This window comes from Anarrhichthys ocellatus, unplaced genomic scaffold (assembly GCF_004355925.1).
Source record: "Anarrhichthys ocellatus isolate YVR2014 unplaced genomic scaffold, GSC_Weel_1.0 scaffold4, whole genome shotgun sequence".
NCBI classification, from domain to species: domain Eukaryota; kingdom Metazoa; phylum Chordata; class Actinopteri; order Perciformes; family Anarhichadidae; genus Anarrhichthys; species Anarrhichthys ocellatus.
In genome coordinates, this window is record NW_022280034.1 from 10335134 (window position 1) to 10350530 (window position 15397).

Below are 15397 nucleotides of genomic sequence, written 5' to 3' on the forward strand. Positions count from 1 at the left end.
CCTTCCAGCAGTAAGTGTGAGGAAATCTGTCTGTTTAGACACAACTCATCCATGTTAGTCATATATAGACAGTGTGGCTCTTATCTGGTTTTCTTTGGCAAAAGTGTACATGAAAAAAAGAAAAGATGAAGTTCACGTGTTTATCTATTTGTGTGCTGGGTGTCTACAGGGCCGCTCTCCACGTGCCACATTCTTTCCCCTCTCTCCTCTGCTAATCACATTCAAGACCTCTCAAGTGGACCATGATTAGATTGTGCAGACTTCCACTGCTTCTGCTGCCATACGGACATGAAAGAGACAAAAGCAGAAGGAATGAGGTTCTTGCTACAGTACGAGACTATAGGTTTTAGAGTCGAGGATACCCTGTTCGATGTCGGTGCGAGATCTAACGTGAGAAATAATGGCTTCTTCGTGAGGCCCTGTCTGTCTTCGTGAGGCAGATTACTGTGACTGTGTGTGCGTGTGTATATGTTTCCGTGCCGAAGAAAAGCTTGTCTGTTTATTACGTTCAGTTATGTGAGCACTGACAGGAAGGACTTTTGTATCGTACTGTAATGAACTACTCAGACAGGAAAGGATGAACAGTTTGGAAGTATTGGAGAATGTGTCGCCTAATTTGTGATCAACCACTTCAAAAGTTAATGACATTCCCATTAGCAGGCTGTACTTTGTGTTTATTCCTAATCAACACATGTAAGCACGCTAACAAACTTCACTACGTTTGGCGTGTGAAGTAATGTTTGCCATGTTTAGCGCTGTAAACATAGATGTCATTGTGCGCATGCCAGCATTCTTGCTGTTTGCATTTAGAATTAGCTAAGGAGCGGCTAGCATGGTGGTAGACCAGTGATGAATGAACGAATGAACAAAGTACATTTACTCAACTTCTGTACTTAAGTACAATTTTGAGGTAATTATACTTTACTTGAGTATTTCCGTTGTTTGATGCTTTCTAATCCACTACATCTAAGAGGTGGTATATTGTACTTTTACTGCATTACATTTATTTGACATTAGTTAGTTACTTTGTAGATTCATATTATTAATTAAATTACACATTAATGCATCAATAAATATAATCCAGTAATTTAATATGACATGATTTTTAATCCCCCTAATGAGTACTTTTACTTTAGGTATTCAAGTATATTTCAATGACTAATTTATAGGTAAGAGTTTTAATTCAGGACTTTTACTTGTAACAAAGTATTTCTACACTGTGGTATTAATACTTAAATAAAAGATCCAAGTACTTCCTTCTGCTGACTCTTGTGTTTTTCTTCATTTTTTTGTAACAGACAGCTTTGCAAAATCGTTCAGGACATTTTAACTTTTCTTTGCATGATAACACATTAAAACTAGCAGATACATAGGCGACAGTACTTTCTGTAGAGTGTAGAGGTACTTCCAAACAATTACATGCGGTTTCATGACTGTTGCTTCATTATAAAGCCTAATAAACAGAGAGTGGCAGTTTCTTCTTAAAAGGAGGAGGCAAAAAGATAGTAAAGTCCAACACTTGGCTTTTACAGGTCCTGTAAAATGACATTTCATATGACGTGCCGATAGGCAAACAACGATAATTAATTTGTGAAGACTTAACTGATTCATTATTTCCTCTCTCTCCCGCAGTGCTATATTCTCAGGATGGCAGCCAGCCGTGTTCTCCAGAGGGGAAGCAAGTCATCGAGTGCTTAAGATGTGGGGAGCCATGCAAAGGACAGGTGCTGTGCGTACAGAGCAGCCACTTCCACATAAAGTGCTTTACCTGCAAGGGTGAGTAGTACCATCAATATATGCACTTTGGGACTATATCCTGCAATCACACGTCAGTCAGATTGAGACAGATTTGGTCAATGGTATCTAAATTTGGATACTTTGGAAGCTTGAGAGCAATCCAATGAATTTATTTCCTCATGTGCAGTGGAGATGAATTCGTGGCTGCCTTGAAGGCATGTTATGACTGAATTCCTGACTTTTGCTCCAAATCACTTATTGATATAGGCTACATCCCGTCTACTATGTATTCGTAGTGGTGCCTAGTAGAAGTGTTTCGTAGGCTACTCTGTAACATGAAGACCATCAGATGCCTAATAATGCATCTGCCTACTAGCACTGTTCATCAGGACTGGAGAACTGTGGTGGGGACTTTACATTTCCCCCTTTAGGTTGCATTAAAACACCTTTTTTTCAGAGAATGCTAGTTTTAAATTGAGAGGAATTTGCTGGTCATTCAGTCAGCCGGCTGGTGCCATCAGATTAAATTTATTACAAAATATTCTGCATCGACAATGGGCTGTTGTGTGAATCTCCTGGGTTGTCAGACAGTCAGTCACCAGAGTTACTTTGTTTCGTTGAAAACATATTTCCTCAGCAGGCTATTGTCCCCACTAATCGAAACCGGCAAGCTTCTTGTGTTGTTGGCCTTTCATCGCATTGTGAGAGTGTTTACAGCGCAGAGGAAATAAAGAGACTTTCAGTGCACAGTGGCCTTCAGCGGGAAGACCTGGGGATCGAAAGGCTCTGTGGGCTTCACTCAATCAGGATTTGACTCAAAATGTTTCAAAATGTGATTTAAAATAAGCCTTTTTTGGTGATCCATAAAAGTGTTGTCAAAGTTAATTCAACTTTATGGTACAGAAAAAAGGCAAATTAAGCTATTGTCACAGTGAAAACAATTATGTGTCAGTTTAATTGAGTAAAAATCAGTTTCATGCATTTATGAACATCAGAATATAGGTAAAGATTCATCATTAAAGTTAATTGTCATTTCAGAGTAAATTAGTGTTAAGAAATAAAACCCACGTACGCTGTGAGTGAGTCGCAGCACAAATCTATCCTTGGCATCGCTGCCATTTGTCCCGTGCATTACGTCGTGGCAGGTTCAGAGAGACAGTGTTGGGTGGGCTGTGTGGTATCAAATGACTCTGAACAAGCGGGGAGAAAACACTGCCTCCTCCTCCAGTAACCTGTCAAACACATAAACACTTCAGAAACCCTGGCAGAATCATGAGGTCAGACAGCGCAAATAGCTTATATCTCATCTCTTTGGTGGATTACGTAGTTGTTGTTAACTTACTACTATGACAAAAGCCTGAAAAAATGTGATAATTACAACAGTAAATTCATAGTTACTGACCCAAAAGTACATATACATGATACAAAAGACATAAATCATTAAATTTATACAAAACAGATGTATCATGTAGGAAGTTACAAATTCTTTGCCCCAAAGCTCTTTGAAAGAGAATAAAAGAACACAGAAATGTATTGTCTGTCAGAGCTGTTGATGAGCGAAAACTAGGTTGTGAGTGGCACATTAAAGATAATGAAACAGTAGATTACTGCAGCTTTAATGTTTTCTGTTGTCATCTGTCTCTCCCTGTACCTCTGTGTGTGTGTGTGTGTGTGTGTGTGTGTGTGTGTGTGTGTGTGTGTGCAGTGTGCGGCTGTGACCTGGCTCAGAGTGGCTTCTTCATGAAGAATGGCGACTACCTCTGCCCGCTGGACTTCCAGAGGCTTCACGGCACGCTCTGCAACAGCTGTGGGGAATTTGTGGAGGGAGCGGTGGTCACAGTCTTGGGGAAGACCTACCACCCAGCTTGCTTTGTTTGCACTGTTTGCAAGTAAATGTGAAAAAAAAGTATTTGTAACGTTTTGGGAATTCTGAGGCAAAATGCAAATTTTTTTTGTTGTTCAAGGAATTGTGTGGTATACGTTTCTCTCTTTCTCTGTTCCTCAGACACCCTTTTCCTGCTGGGGATTGTGTCACCTTCAGTGGAAAGGACTGCCTCTGTCAGCGCTGCATCCGACCTCTGTCTCCGACTCCTAACGACATCAGCTGTTCCAGCAGTAAGTGCACTCTTGTATGATTTGCTTTGGACATTTAATCCAGTGTTCAGATCAAAACTATCTGTTAATGGAGCTTCAGAATAGACCAAGACTTTGATCCCATGCAGACATAATCAGACAGTGGATTATGCAGTGGACATTGGCCAAGCTGATATTGCCTTAAACATCCTGTCATCCTCTTGGGATCCAGGTCAATGACTCACTATGGACTAAGAGATCCAGCAGACCTAAACTCTCCATCTTAACTTGACCTTATTCAACTGACAACTATAGATAGCACAGGGATCAATAGAGGATTCAGACTCATAAAGTCTCTGGATTAAGAGGATCTGTCTTTAGGACTGTACAGAAAGGTGCTTATTTAAAAAAAGAATCGACATCAAAGAGCAACTCAAATAGTTCAGTTTAAACATTTACATCCTGAAGTAATTAAGAAGAATATAGGTACCTGAACTTGGGTATCACTGGATCGACTTGGCCAAACACATTTAGTGTTGGTTCATTTGGATGTTGAATGTTATCTCTTAATGAATATGTGTGTGTGTGTGTGTGTGTGTGTGTGTGTGTGTGTGTGTGTTCTCAGACTGCTCTGGCTGCGGTAGAGACATCAAGAACGGCCAGGCTCTGTTAGCGCTGGGTCGCCAGTGGCACCTCGGCTGCTTCAAGTGTAAAGCCTGCAGGAGAGTGCTGAGCGGAGAATATATCAGCAAGTAAATACAAATATGCTGCCCATGATTCTTTCTCTACCTTCTCTACCTTCTCTTCTATTAAGAAAGGTTCGATTTAGAAATGATGTTGGCAACTTACACAACTAATACACAGAAATGTGTAAATGAAACGTCTTATCTTTCAGGGATGGCGTTCCATATTGTGAGAGGGACTACCAGATTCAATTTGGGGTACAATGTGAAGCATGTCAGAAGTTTATAACTGGAAAAGTCCTGGAGGTGAGAAATCTTTACTTTGAGTTAAGAGTAAGATTTGATTGCATTTTTATTTGCATGACTTGCAATTGAAAGGCATTTTGTGACTTAGCTTTTCTTAAATGTTCTTTGTTTTCCCAAAAAAATATATCAATATGACTTGACGGTTGGTGTTTCTAACACATTTATAATTTCTAATTAAACAATTACCCTATTTTTTTTGTGCAGAGATTGTTTTCACATTCATCCGCTGAACAGGGGAAGTGTCTCTGTGTTCACCTTAACTCTGCCATTTTAAGTGTAATTATGTGAACATTTCAGTGCACTAAGAATGGACTATATCAGTGAAGTAGGAGACATCTTGTGTCACCCATAATTGCATATTCATAGATTCTGGAGTTTTCAATGTGGGAGAAAAATGTGGAAAACCCATCGCAGACAGAGATTATTATTGAAATTATTAACAGATTATTTCTATGTCTTAAACCCTGATTTGATGCGATCTTTTGAAGCATGTTCCCACATCCAAAAAGGTTGGAATCCCCCTATCTTAGTTTTTTTCTTGGTAATAAAGCCTAACTCTGACACTTTTGCCTTTCTCATCATCTGCTGCAGGCGGGGGAGAAACATTACCACCCCAGCTGTGCAAGATGCAGCCGATGTGACAAAATGTTTACGGAGGGTGAAGACATGTATGTGCAAGGTCAGTTTGAGACTCAGGCTTGGATGAATACATACATTGAAAATGTGTTTTAAAATGGAAATGAAATACTTGCTTCGACCTGCTGTAATTTTGTTTTATTTGCCATAATCTCGCTGCCTTGGCAGGATCAACAGTTTGGCACCCAGACTGCAGAGACAGCAGCAGAACTGAGGACAGTTTCATGGTAAGTCCTCCTGAATAATTCAATGTGTGTCAGAAAGAAATATGCAAACACAGATTTCTGTCAAGGCATGTCATGTCACAATATCATCTATATAACGTCTCAAAATAACTAGTTAATATTGGGCTGTAATTACAAGGAGGATGCGAGTGTGAGTACGGTGTCGCTGTATTTACACATTCTCTTCCCTCCCAGGTCAGCAGACCAAAAACACCTTGTCTTGATTTCTTTTTCCCCCGACAGAAACTAAAGGTTAATATTGTGCCGTTTGCACTGATGGTTTTTTCTAGAGTGAGCAGGCTGTAATCTCACGTTTTTGAGATTAACTGCACTCGCTTCGCTCACCAGGCTGGCCAATAAGAGCTCATGTGCTAATTCAAGGAAGCAGAACGAAGACCCTTTTGATACATAGAATGAGAGTTCCTTTCTATAACTTTAATTCTTGTTTTAAAGAATCGTTAAGACGAGCTTTTAATTTGTAGAGCAGTAATTATTAAATTTCATGGATACACACAAGTTAGCCGTATAGCATATTGTGAAGTTTCACAGTGATGCATGCATGTCATCTGCTTGTACCTGCTCAATTTACAGTAACAGCCACCAATGTATGATGTTTGTACCATGCAAAACAAAAGTCTGGCTCATATCATTATTAGGTACAAATAAAGGTGCTTTTGTTCCTTTTTAGCTGATTACAATATGGAACAATGCTCATAAACTGCATGAGGCCAGGCCCAAACTGCTGCATTATGATTCTTAGTGCTTGCTTTTACCCACATGTGTGACAGGGACCAAGTTGTGTGTATGTGACTATGCATTGAGAGAAAACAATGGAAGCTGTCAACCAACACCTGAGCTGAAGCAGTACGTTTCTCAGCTATATGAGTCAAACTAATAGATGTTTTTTTTTACCCCTTTTAGCCCACTAGATCCTCATCTGAAAGCTCCTGCTCCAGGCCGGGCTCGTGCACCCCAGGGAGTCCAGGTCGGACCATCTGTGTAAGTTCTGGTGACAACATCTGCTTAACACCTTCCATGGTGCACAATTCACCGTGGCTTGATTTACATCTAATTTATCCTTTATTTGTACATACAGGGGAATCGTACGGACAAAGTGTCTCTCGTGCAAGATCATGCTTTTTGTAAACAATGACAAACATTTTAGAGAATAGCCAATCGTGGAAAAACATTAAAGAATTTAAAAATAAAAGAAAACATTTTGAAAAATAACTTTTCAAACCTTACCTTGGCTGATCGGATCTAGTCTTTTTTATCTTGTGAGAGAAAGACAGGATTTCAATTGTGGTTGTCTCAAATCAGCCGCATATTGAACTTGTACAGTATTTAGATTTATTTGCTGGGTCAATTTGAATTCATTGGCAATTCAGATTGAAATTTGATTATAAAAGCAAACCCGGTGCTTTCGGTGTCCTTTTGTTTCCTCCATCCAGTCTGATTATTGTGAGGAATAAACTTTACCCCCATCAAAACACCTCAAAATATGAATCAAACACGATTTACTTTTTTATACTTGAAAGCCTGAGAAATCATTTACATAGTGAAACAAATGCAGGCCACAGATTATAATGTTAACCTGTCCACCTTTTGTGCCAAAGTCAGACCATTGTGGTGAACGGTAGATGGACTTTTCTAGTCTTCTGTCCACTCACAGTGGGGTTGTGGGATTAAAGTTTAAGTCCTCCCTGAAATCATGTATTATGTAACCTTTGACGTTCACCTGACTTAACCCCTGCTGTCTGCTCCTTGTGTCCTTCACCCTCTGTGTGCCTCCTCCCTTCTCCTCCCTGTCCTGCTCCCAGGCAAAAGTAGATAATGAGATCATTGATTACCGAGACTTAGCAGCCATTCCCAGAGTCAAGGCTATATATGACATAGAGCATCCTGATATGATATCTTATAAGTCTGTGAACAACAACTCCTCTACTTTGGACAACAAAGGCATCAGACAGGACAGGCAAAGCCCTCCAGAGGTAACTTTGTTCAATCATCATCAGTATCATTCTTTCACTGTTTTTTCTTGGTTTGATTTGTGAGTCAAACCATGTGAGGTCTTGCTTTGTTCTGCTGATATGTTGACTGTTCTTTGCACAAAAAAACAAATGGTCAGATGTGTGTGTGTGTGTTTTGGACCAAAAGCACTTCTACACGTCAAATAAAACTTCAATAAATTATAAAAAATTAAAATTCAAGTCAAGATCCTTGGCAGGTATACATGATACTTTCATCTTTAAGAAGTGGGTTGACACAGAGAAACTTAAAATACAATCAGAGAATGTTGGCATACTTCATATAGAGTCAGTTGATAAAGAAACAAAAGTGGTTGCTCTCTACTGCGTCATTGAGCATTCATTCATGATCTCTGCTAAGCATAATTGGCTAAAAGTACCTTTATAATAAAATCAGTTTGTTTCCTATTTTTCATATCTGTCTTCATGTAAAACCTCGTAACTCTATGATTTCAAATTCATCTGAAGGATTACAGAGTTGAGACTATTGCACACGTCTTTCTCTTACAAATCATTTTACCATCGTGGTTATGATAAGGTTGTTTTTCTTTTTCATATCAGACAAATTTGGAGATACAAGGTTTTCACCCGAAGTGTCTACAATGTATGTTTTGTTTTTTCTGGTTCATACATTTATTTTTCTTCTTCTGTTTTGATTCAGTCACCAGGAAATGTATCTGAAACCACAGAGGTAAATATTTGTTTTATTAACTTTACTTAGACTTACTACATGCAGTATATGCCAGACCCCTATTAAAATCATACGTGTCAACACTCATTGACGCAAATTCATTTTAATATTTGTTGTGCATTCAACACTGGTTTTGTGTCTACCTTCTTTCAAGGAGAGTTTTGAAGTCGGAAAGTACATACCAAAATCTACACGCCACGGATCTTTTGGAGTTCATACAATAAACAATCGTCACAGCTACACGCCAACTCTGTCCAGATCACCGCAACACTTCCACCGGCCAGGTGAGAGGAGCGGACAAAAGTAAAAAGATCGTATTCTTCTTATCAATATTAACCTCCCTCTGCTCACTTTTTCTCTTTTTTACCACCTTCCCTTATCTCCTACACCTCCACAACTCCTCACTCCACTTCTTTCGTGGAATAACAAACAGGATTGATGCTTTCTCCCTCTTTATTGTCTGGCAACAATGATACCTGCCCCGCTTCCCCTTTATGTCACCACTTACTCCCTCATACCAAAGGTAAGAACCCGTGCTCTTCTGCATCCCTCCTCCCCTCCTGCTATTGCCTTACCTATCGAGCACTTATATTTGTTAGCGAGCGCACCATTTTATATTCTGAACTACTATGGACTGCGCTGAGTGCAATGGTGAATTAAGAATTTCTACAACAACCAAATACTGAAAACAATCTGGTTTAAGGGTCAGAGTTGATCATTCATATGATGGATGGCAGAGATGTGTTAGAAACACTGAGCCATCGAGTGGTCAAAGTTCAGAGACTGTCAGCCACTCAGACTCTTTTCATATCATATCGTACTGTAGAAAACAGCACAGCTGGAAAAACACACACTGTAGCAGCTAGCTGCACCCTTCAGATAATCCATTGATCTTCTCCTTTCCTTTCCCATTTTGCATATTTGACTTAATCCTACTTTTTCCTTTCTCTTGTTCTGCCGCCTCACCCATCGCTCACTTAATTCTTACTCTGAAAAAAAGAATCCTTTATATGAATCTAGATCAAAGTAGGTATTTATAAAACAGGTTTGATTGATTAAATAAGTAAATATTTCTGTGCCTGTTCTCAACTTCACTCACATATTCCTCTACCGTGCCTATTTATAGAAGTGCTGTGATTTTCTAAAGCCTTTTTATCATGAGTGTGTGTGTGTGTGTGTGTGTGTGTGTGTGTGTGCTGATGAGATATGACAAGCTCTAACCAGTAAGCTCTGGCATTTGTTCTGGGTGGGAACTGAAAATCACTCACAACCCACTAACAGCCTACACAGTCTTTTGTGTATTGTGTGAGCAGTGAGCCATTTATAATTGTTATTTATATTTAATTGATTTGAGATCCTTAAAATTATCTTGACGATAATTGCTGAAACATCAAATTAAACTGTACTTAAGAAAACGTTTACTACGCTTTTGTTTTTTGGATAATTGATGTAAAGTTAACTACAATTATTATACATGTGATGAACCTTTACTGCTCTTTGTGCTGTTCTGAGTAAGTACATAAATGATAAGTACAGGTGCTCTATTATACTGGTAGTGGTCCCAGTCTTTTTCAGGGAAAATGTCCTCTGAACCAAAAAGAACATAAATACAATTTGAATGCAATGCATGAGTTCAAAACAGTGAAAGGGAAAAAGGAGATGCTGCAGAGGTTTGTTACAATATATGATTTTCGTTCTGCTGTGTGTTAGAATAAATGATCTGCTGACGCAGCATTCTTTTCTATCTGCAGACGAAGCCTTCAACATGTACAGGAGGCCCCCAATTTATAAACGGCAAGGTACGCTATGACCTTTTCATCTGTCAAGCAACCTTTTCAAAAGTTCATTGTAATGCTGCTTGAAGCAGTTCAATATTCTACTGATTGTCATCTCAGTTGAGTTGTTCTGAAGCATGTGTTTGTATTCTTGTACATTTGTACAACATTGATCCACACTGAACTCTACTTACTTATGCCAGTCTGTGGTAAATATAAACGTAGAGCAGTCCTGAGATGTCGGTTTTTCAGAACACTTAGCAAAGGGCTAAGAAAAGAAGCTGGCGAGGTATATTCTGCTCAGTAAGTCCGATCTAATTTGGGCAAAGAGCCGCGTCTGACTGTAAATCGCTTCATGGGGAGCTAATCTGTTTGCTGTTTCACTTTCACATAGATCCAAATTCCATCACAACCCAAACATCCTCTTTGCCTGGATATGGTCGCAAAGGCCTCAATCCGGTAAGAGCAACATCACAATGCTGCCTTTAGCATTATGGTGCAAGGCTATTAACTGATATATAGGCTCATTTCAGTTCAAATATACATTATTGTGAAGTCCAATTAGATAACAGCTAACTACAAAAGAGTTGCATGCTTTTTGTTTCTTTGTGTTTGTAACTCTGGTTTGTTCAATCAGCACTTAATGTTTCCTGTTTTCCCTCGTCTTCTCATTAAGCCACCGTCAGCTGATTTCTCCCATTACAGCAGCGACAGGTTCAGAGGTTAGTACATGTAGATATCTTTATCATCCTACATGGATATTGTTGATTCCCTATAAAATCAACTCAGTGGATAATTCTTTAGAAGCTAATTGGTGTTGCTTGTTCTTTACCTTTCCCCCTGCCTTTCAGACTTTAAGGTATGTGAGAAGAGCTTTAAGTGATCTTGAATCCCCCGGTCGTACTTCCTTTCCCTGTTTGGTTTACTGCATTTCCAAAGGACTGGCCTCCCCTCACTGTCTGCATGAGCATGTTTTATGAAGTATGTATTCAACTCAATTGTAGTCACAGCTTGCAGATCTCTTCATTGATATATGTGATGCACTGTTTGCATAACTGGCTCTCTAACCACACATTTTAAAAATATACTTTCTTGCAGTAATTTGGCTTTTAGCTTTGAAGTGATTGATGTCGCCATGGCATTTTCCCATTGCACGTTTTTTGCTTCATTCTGTAGCTCATCTACGACGGTCAACATCCATTAGCACGAATGGACAGAGGAGTGTCTATGCCTAATTTGTTGGAATCAAAAGCAAGTATTGTTTGTATATCCATGTGTACTAGAGGAGAGTTTTCACTGCAAAGACTTGTAATGTTCTTCACCTATAGGCACCTTTAGAAGATTGCATGCCAGAATAAGAATAATACAAGAAAAAAATTACCGGTTTCCTTCATTATCGTCCTTTCTTTAAAAAAAAGCCCATGTGAAAATACACCGAGTCTTTTTATAAAGGCTAAAGAAGCAGAATCTTGTATTTTTCCCTGAAGGCTGAAGCGCTGGTACTATAGAGTACTGCTATGCATGACAACTGTACAGCGGTTATACAAAATGCATATTTGCATGGTACATGATATTCAAACTCTATCTCATACGTAAGTGTACAAAAGATTGTGTTTAGGCGTAGCATGTGCGATAATCCACTTATAAAGCCTTCTTAACCAATCTTTTTTTAATTAAGGTCTACCCATATGAACTGCTCGCAGTTAGTAGTAGAGGACGAGTGAAACTTCCCAGGGATGTTGACAGAACAAGACTTGAGGTACAGTAACATGTGAGGAAAGCATCATAATTTACATGGCTGAACTGACGACTTTGCATTATTTTTGTCTGTAATTGCCATTTGTTAAATAAAATTTATGTCTAAACTGGACACTGAAGTTTGCCTAAAAGCGCACCAGTTCAAGTGCAAAATGTGTTTTCAATATTTTCCATTTAATAAATGCTGGACCTTTAGTAAAATACTACACATACATGAATGTTGATACATTCCTTGAGAGTGGCATCATCTGCTGAAAGGTTTTCCTTCAAAATAAGATGAGGACATAGTTTAGTTTCAAAACTACAGTATGAGTTTTATTTTAGAAGAAAAAAAGAAGCAACAAACAGATTAACTGTGCTGCTTTTTCCGCAGTTCACTTTGTTTTTTCTTGCTTTCCTTTGCAGCGCCACCTTTCCCCGGATTCATTCTTTGAGATCTTTGGCATGGAGTTTCAAGAATTTGACGTACTTCCACTGTGGAAACGTAATAATATGAAGAAGAGGGCAAATCTCTTCTAAATGCTGCCTAATGCAGGTTTGAACTCGTTGTTAATATGCAGTACATATTAAGTTCCGATGGCCCCTTCTGTTTATTTCTCGGCCTTTTACACAAAAATGTGATATGTTTTGCTTATAAACTGGACACAGTGTTGTGTTTCCCAGTTAGTTTATGTAAGCTTTTGTAATAATGTTTGAATGTATAATACCTCAAAGTAGATATGAACATGAGAACTCAACTCGCTATAGTCTTGGCTTCACTGATAGAAAGCCATTATTATTTTCTCTTTCCTAAATCAGCCGTCTCCCCAGGGATTACGTTCATATTGGACAATTAGCTGCATACAGTGTATCAGTACAGGACCGATCGGTACAGTGTAAATGCAACAGGTAGAGTGGCATAAAGTCATTTGTTCATCTTTAAATGCCAGAGACTGTTTCAAACCAACAATTGATGTGGACTTTTGTGATATTTACCAATGCAGACAATCTTTCCGTTGCCTGACCGATGCCTAACCTCCAAGATGTTAACTGGCGTGCTGCTGTTATGTTTTCACACTCAGAGCACCGATAGATCAGCAAAATGCTCACATATCATCAAAACCTTGGATTAAGATCAGTGACAAGGTTTTTGAGGGGGAACTGATGCTTTCAAAAAATATTTATTCCTAAAACATATGCAGATCGCAACTACAAGATGGATACGGTTAGGCATATTGAGGATAATGTATCAACATGTAGTTCAATACAGGAAGAAATGCACGAGTATTTTTCTGCTTGCCTTCTGGAAATGAGAGAACGATTGATTTCAGAGCACAGTGTTTGAGAGGAGTAAGCGTGTTTAAAGTCAGTCATTCATGTCTAAAGTTGTTGAGAAGCAGGTTTAAATTATTTTGTCTTAAGTGAAAGCCTTTGTAGATGATGATTATTAACCTTTCGGAATAATACATCATGATACCTGATGTATGGTGCAGTGTTTGGCTACATAAAATGTTATAACTATACATAACTTGTCACCAACATTACATGTTGGTGACAAGACTCTCTCAGTGTTGTCATTGTTACTTCAATATGATATTATATTTATGTTATTCATTTGATTCTCACTTTGTTGTCTCACCGGTTACACAAATGTTGAAACACAAAAACTGAAAAGAACGTTTTTGAAAATGTTTATGTCAATAAATCAATGAAATGTTTGAAATTGGGTTGTAAAAGGAATAATTAGGATGATTTAACTTATTTTTGTTTTATGTTTTCCCCTGACTTAGACATGATAACAATCATTGTATTAGTTACCTTGACACTGCTGTCCCATCACACCACCTCAAGCACCCTAAATAAAATCAAATTTGAGAAAATGAATGCCTCTTTATTGACAGAATAAATTAGGTTGTGTGTTTGCAATGAGGAGTCCGTTTTGAGGCCATATTTTTGCACATAATTTCAGTTTTTTTTGGTGAATCTCCCAGAAGAATCTTATTATCCAGCTTTGAGAAAAATATATAAATACAATTAGACTTCAATGAATCTGCCCATGATGACAGATAATCTTGATCTGGTTTTCTATACTAGAGATACCTTCATGATGTCTACTCTCTCTGTACAGCATGCATTTCTTCAGCATGCAAATTTCAGTCAGAATCAGTGATGAATACATTGTTAGAACTATCACCTTGGCAATGAAGTAGCCGCCATTCTAATTACTATCCAACTTTCTTGGCTACCTGTCAAAATCAAGAGACAGAAGGTCCAGCTTAAGATAAACTACTTTATGGAAGAATGCAAGCAAAGGACAACCAAAGTACATCAGTGTTTCCACACTCATCCGCTACAGTGTTATCAAAAGTCTTCCATGACTACATTTCCACAATTTTAATGGTGTAATAAGATATGACACCTATCCTTTTGAAATAAATTCGATTTTCTAGTGTGCGCTCTGCTTTCATAAGGCAACAAGTAGGGTTCCAGTATGTTGCAAAGCATGTCAACATTTTAATAACGTCACAACATTCAGTTACACTTCATGTTTTCACTCATAAAACCAGCCACGTGGTGGAAGAATCGCAAAATTCCCTGACTCAACTTCACCTGTACTCCATCTCTCATGCATTCATATTTGAATTTGCTCCGACATGTTTGTACAGCATGGTTTTATTTCTTTTACCATCTCCAAACGTGACTCCCACTCAGTCTTGGACACAGCCATTGCATATTTAGGACCAACAGATGGTGCTCTGGAGCCTTGAACCAAAACTCCACTTCAGGATCGCTCCCCCTGTTTAAAATGAACATTTGACAGGCTTAGTTTATTATATATTTGGGCATTATATTTGAGACATTCTTTTTCTCTACTTGCATCTATCAACATGTCATTTAGTTGTAGTAGTAGTAGTAGTGTAAAAATAGCCTCCATCACGGTCCCTTCCTTTGTAACTTACTATATCAGCCCCAATAATAAAACAGACAGGATAATGGAAACATTATAAAGTGTTCATTCATGCTCTGCATCTGTTATCAAATCTAATAAATCAATTATTTTTCACTGGAATTTCCAAGACTATAGTGTTACAGAGTGTTGTGTCATGTTACGTGTAAAAACATACACAACATTAGAGATTTATGATGACATTTATGTAGTGAGCTTTTGTTTGCCTGCTCTCATTTGTTTAAAAGTAGGTCATAAAGAAACGCTTCTGTGTAGTACTGCATTAGATGGCTTTAGACTTTTGCATGCACACATGAAAGTTCAAATAACCAAGGGGTTATCTTGTTTAGATTAAATATAATCTTTACCAAGTAAAACCTCAATAATTACCGTGTGACATCTTCATCTGAGGTAACACAGTTTTGACTGTTTACCAATTGTTTAATGTTAGACAAAAGGAAAGAATTAGAAATGTTTGGACAAATAGTTACACTTCTTTTACTTGTTTTGTTGCTTTATTGTCCTGCTTTTATGGATAAGCACACCACAACCCCCCCCCCC

At 38.4% G+C, this 15397-nt stretch overlaps 1 protein-coding gene across 4 annotated transcripts in view; it reads left to right on the forward strand.

Annotated features, from left to right (window-relative positions):
• Positions 1-14191, forward strand: part of LOC116381593 (actin-binding LIM protein 1-like) — a 16356-nt gene extending 2165 nt beyond the window's left edge. Inside the window, exons 2-21 of one of the 4 annotated variants that reach the window (XM_031843864.1) lie at positions 1633-1776; positions 3443-3626; positions 3743-3852; positions 4436-4562; positions 4706-4799; positions 5391-5478; positions 5604-5662; positions 5855-5911; positions 6581-6658; positions 7480-7650; positions 8348-8377; positions 8532-8661; positions 8811-8900; positions 10129-10176; positions 10547-10611; positions 10829-10874; positions 11004-11011; positions 11329-11403; positions 11831-11911; positions 12316-14191. In XM_031843864.1, coding sequence (XP_031699724.1) covers positions 1633-1776; positions 3443-3626; positions 3743-3852; positions 4436-4562; positions 4706-4799; positions 5391-5478; positions 5604-5662; positions 5855-5911; positions 6581-6658; positions 7480-7650; positions 8348-8377; positions 8532-8661; positions 8811-8900; positions 10129-10176; positions 10547-10611; positions 10829-10874; positions 11004-11011; positions 11329-11403; positions 11831-11911; positions 12316-12429 — 1799 coding nt within the window. In that variant the 3' untranslated portion in view covers positions 12430-14191. The remainder of the gene's footprint in view (positions 1-1632; positions 1777-3442; positions 3627-3742; positions 3853-4435; positions 4563-4705; positions 4800-5390; positions 5479-5603; positions 5663-5854; positions 5912-6580; positions 6659-7479; positions 7651-8347; positions 8378-8531; positions 8662-8810; positions 8901-10128; positions 10177-10546; positions 10612-10828; positions 10875-11003; positions 11012-11328; positions 11404-11830; positions 11912-12315) is intronic. The other 3 variants (XM_031843866.1, XM_031843865.1, XM_031843867.1) reach the window with 3 other exon arrangements.
• The last annotated feature ends 1206 nt before the right edge of the window (positions 14192-15397 follow it).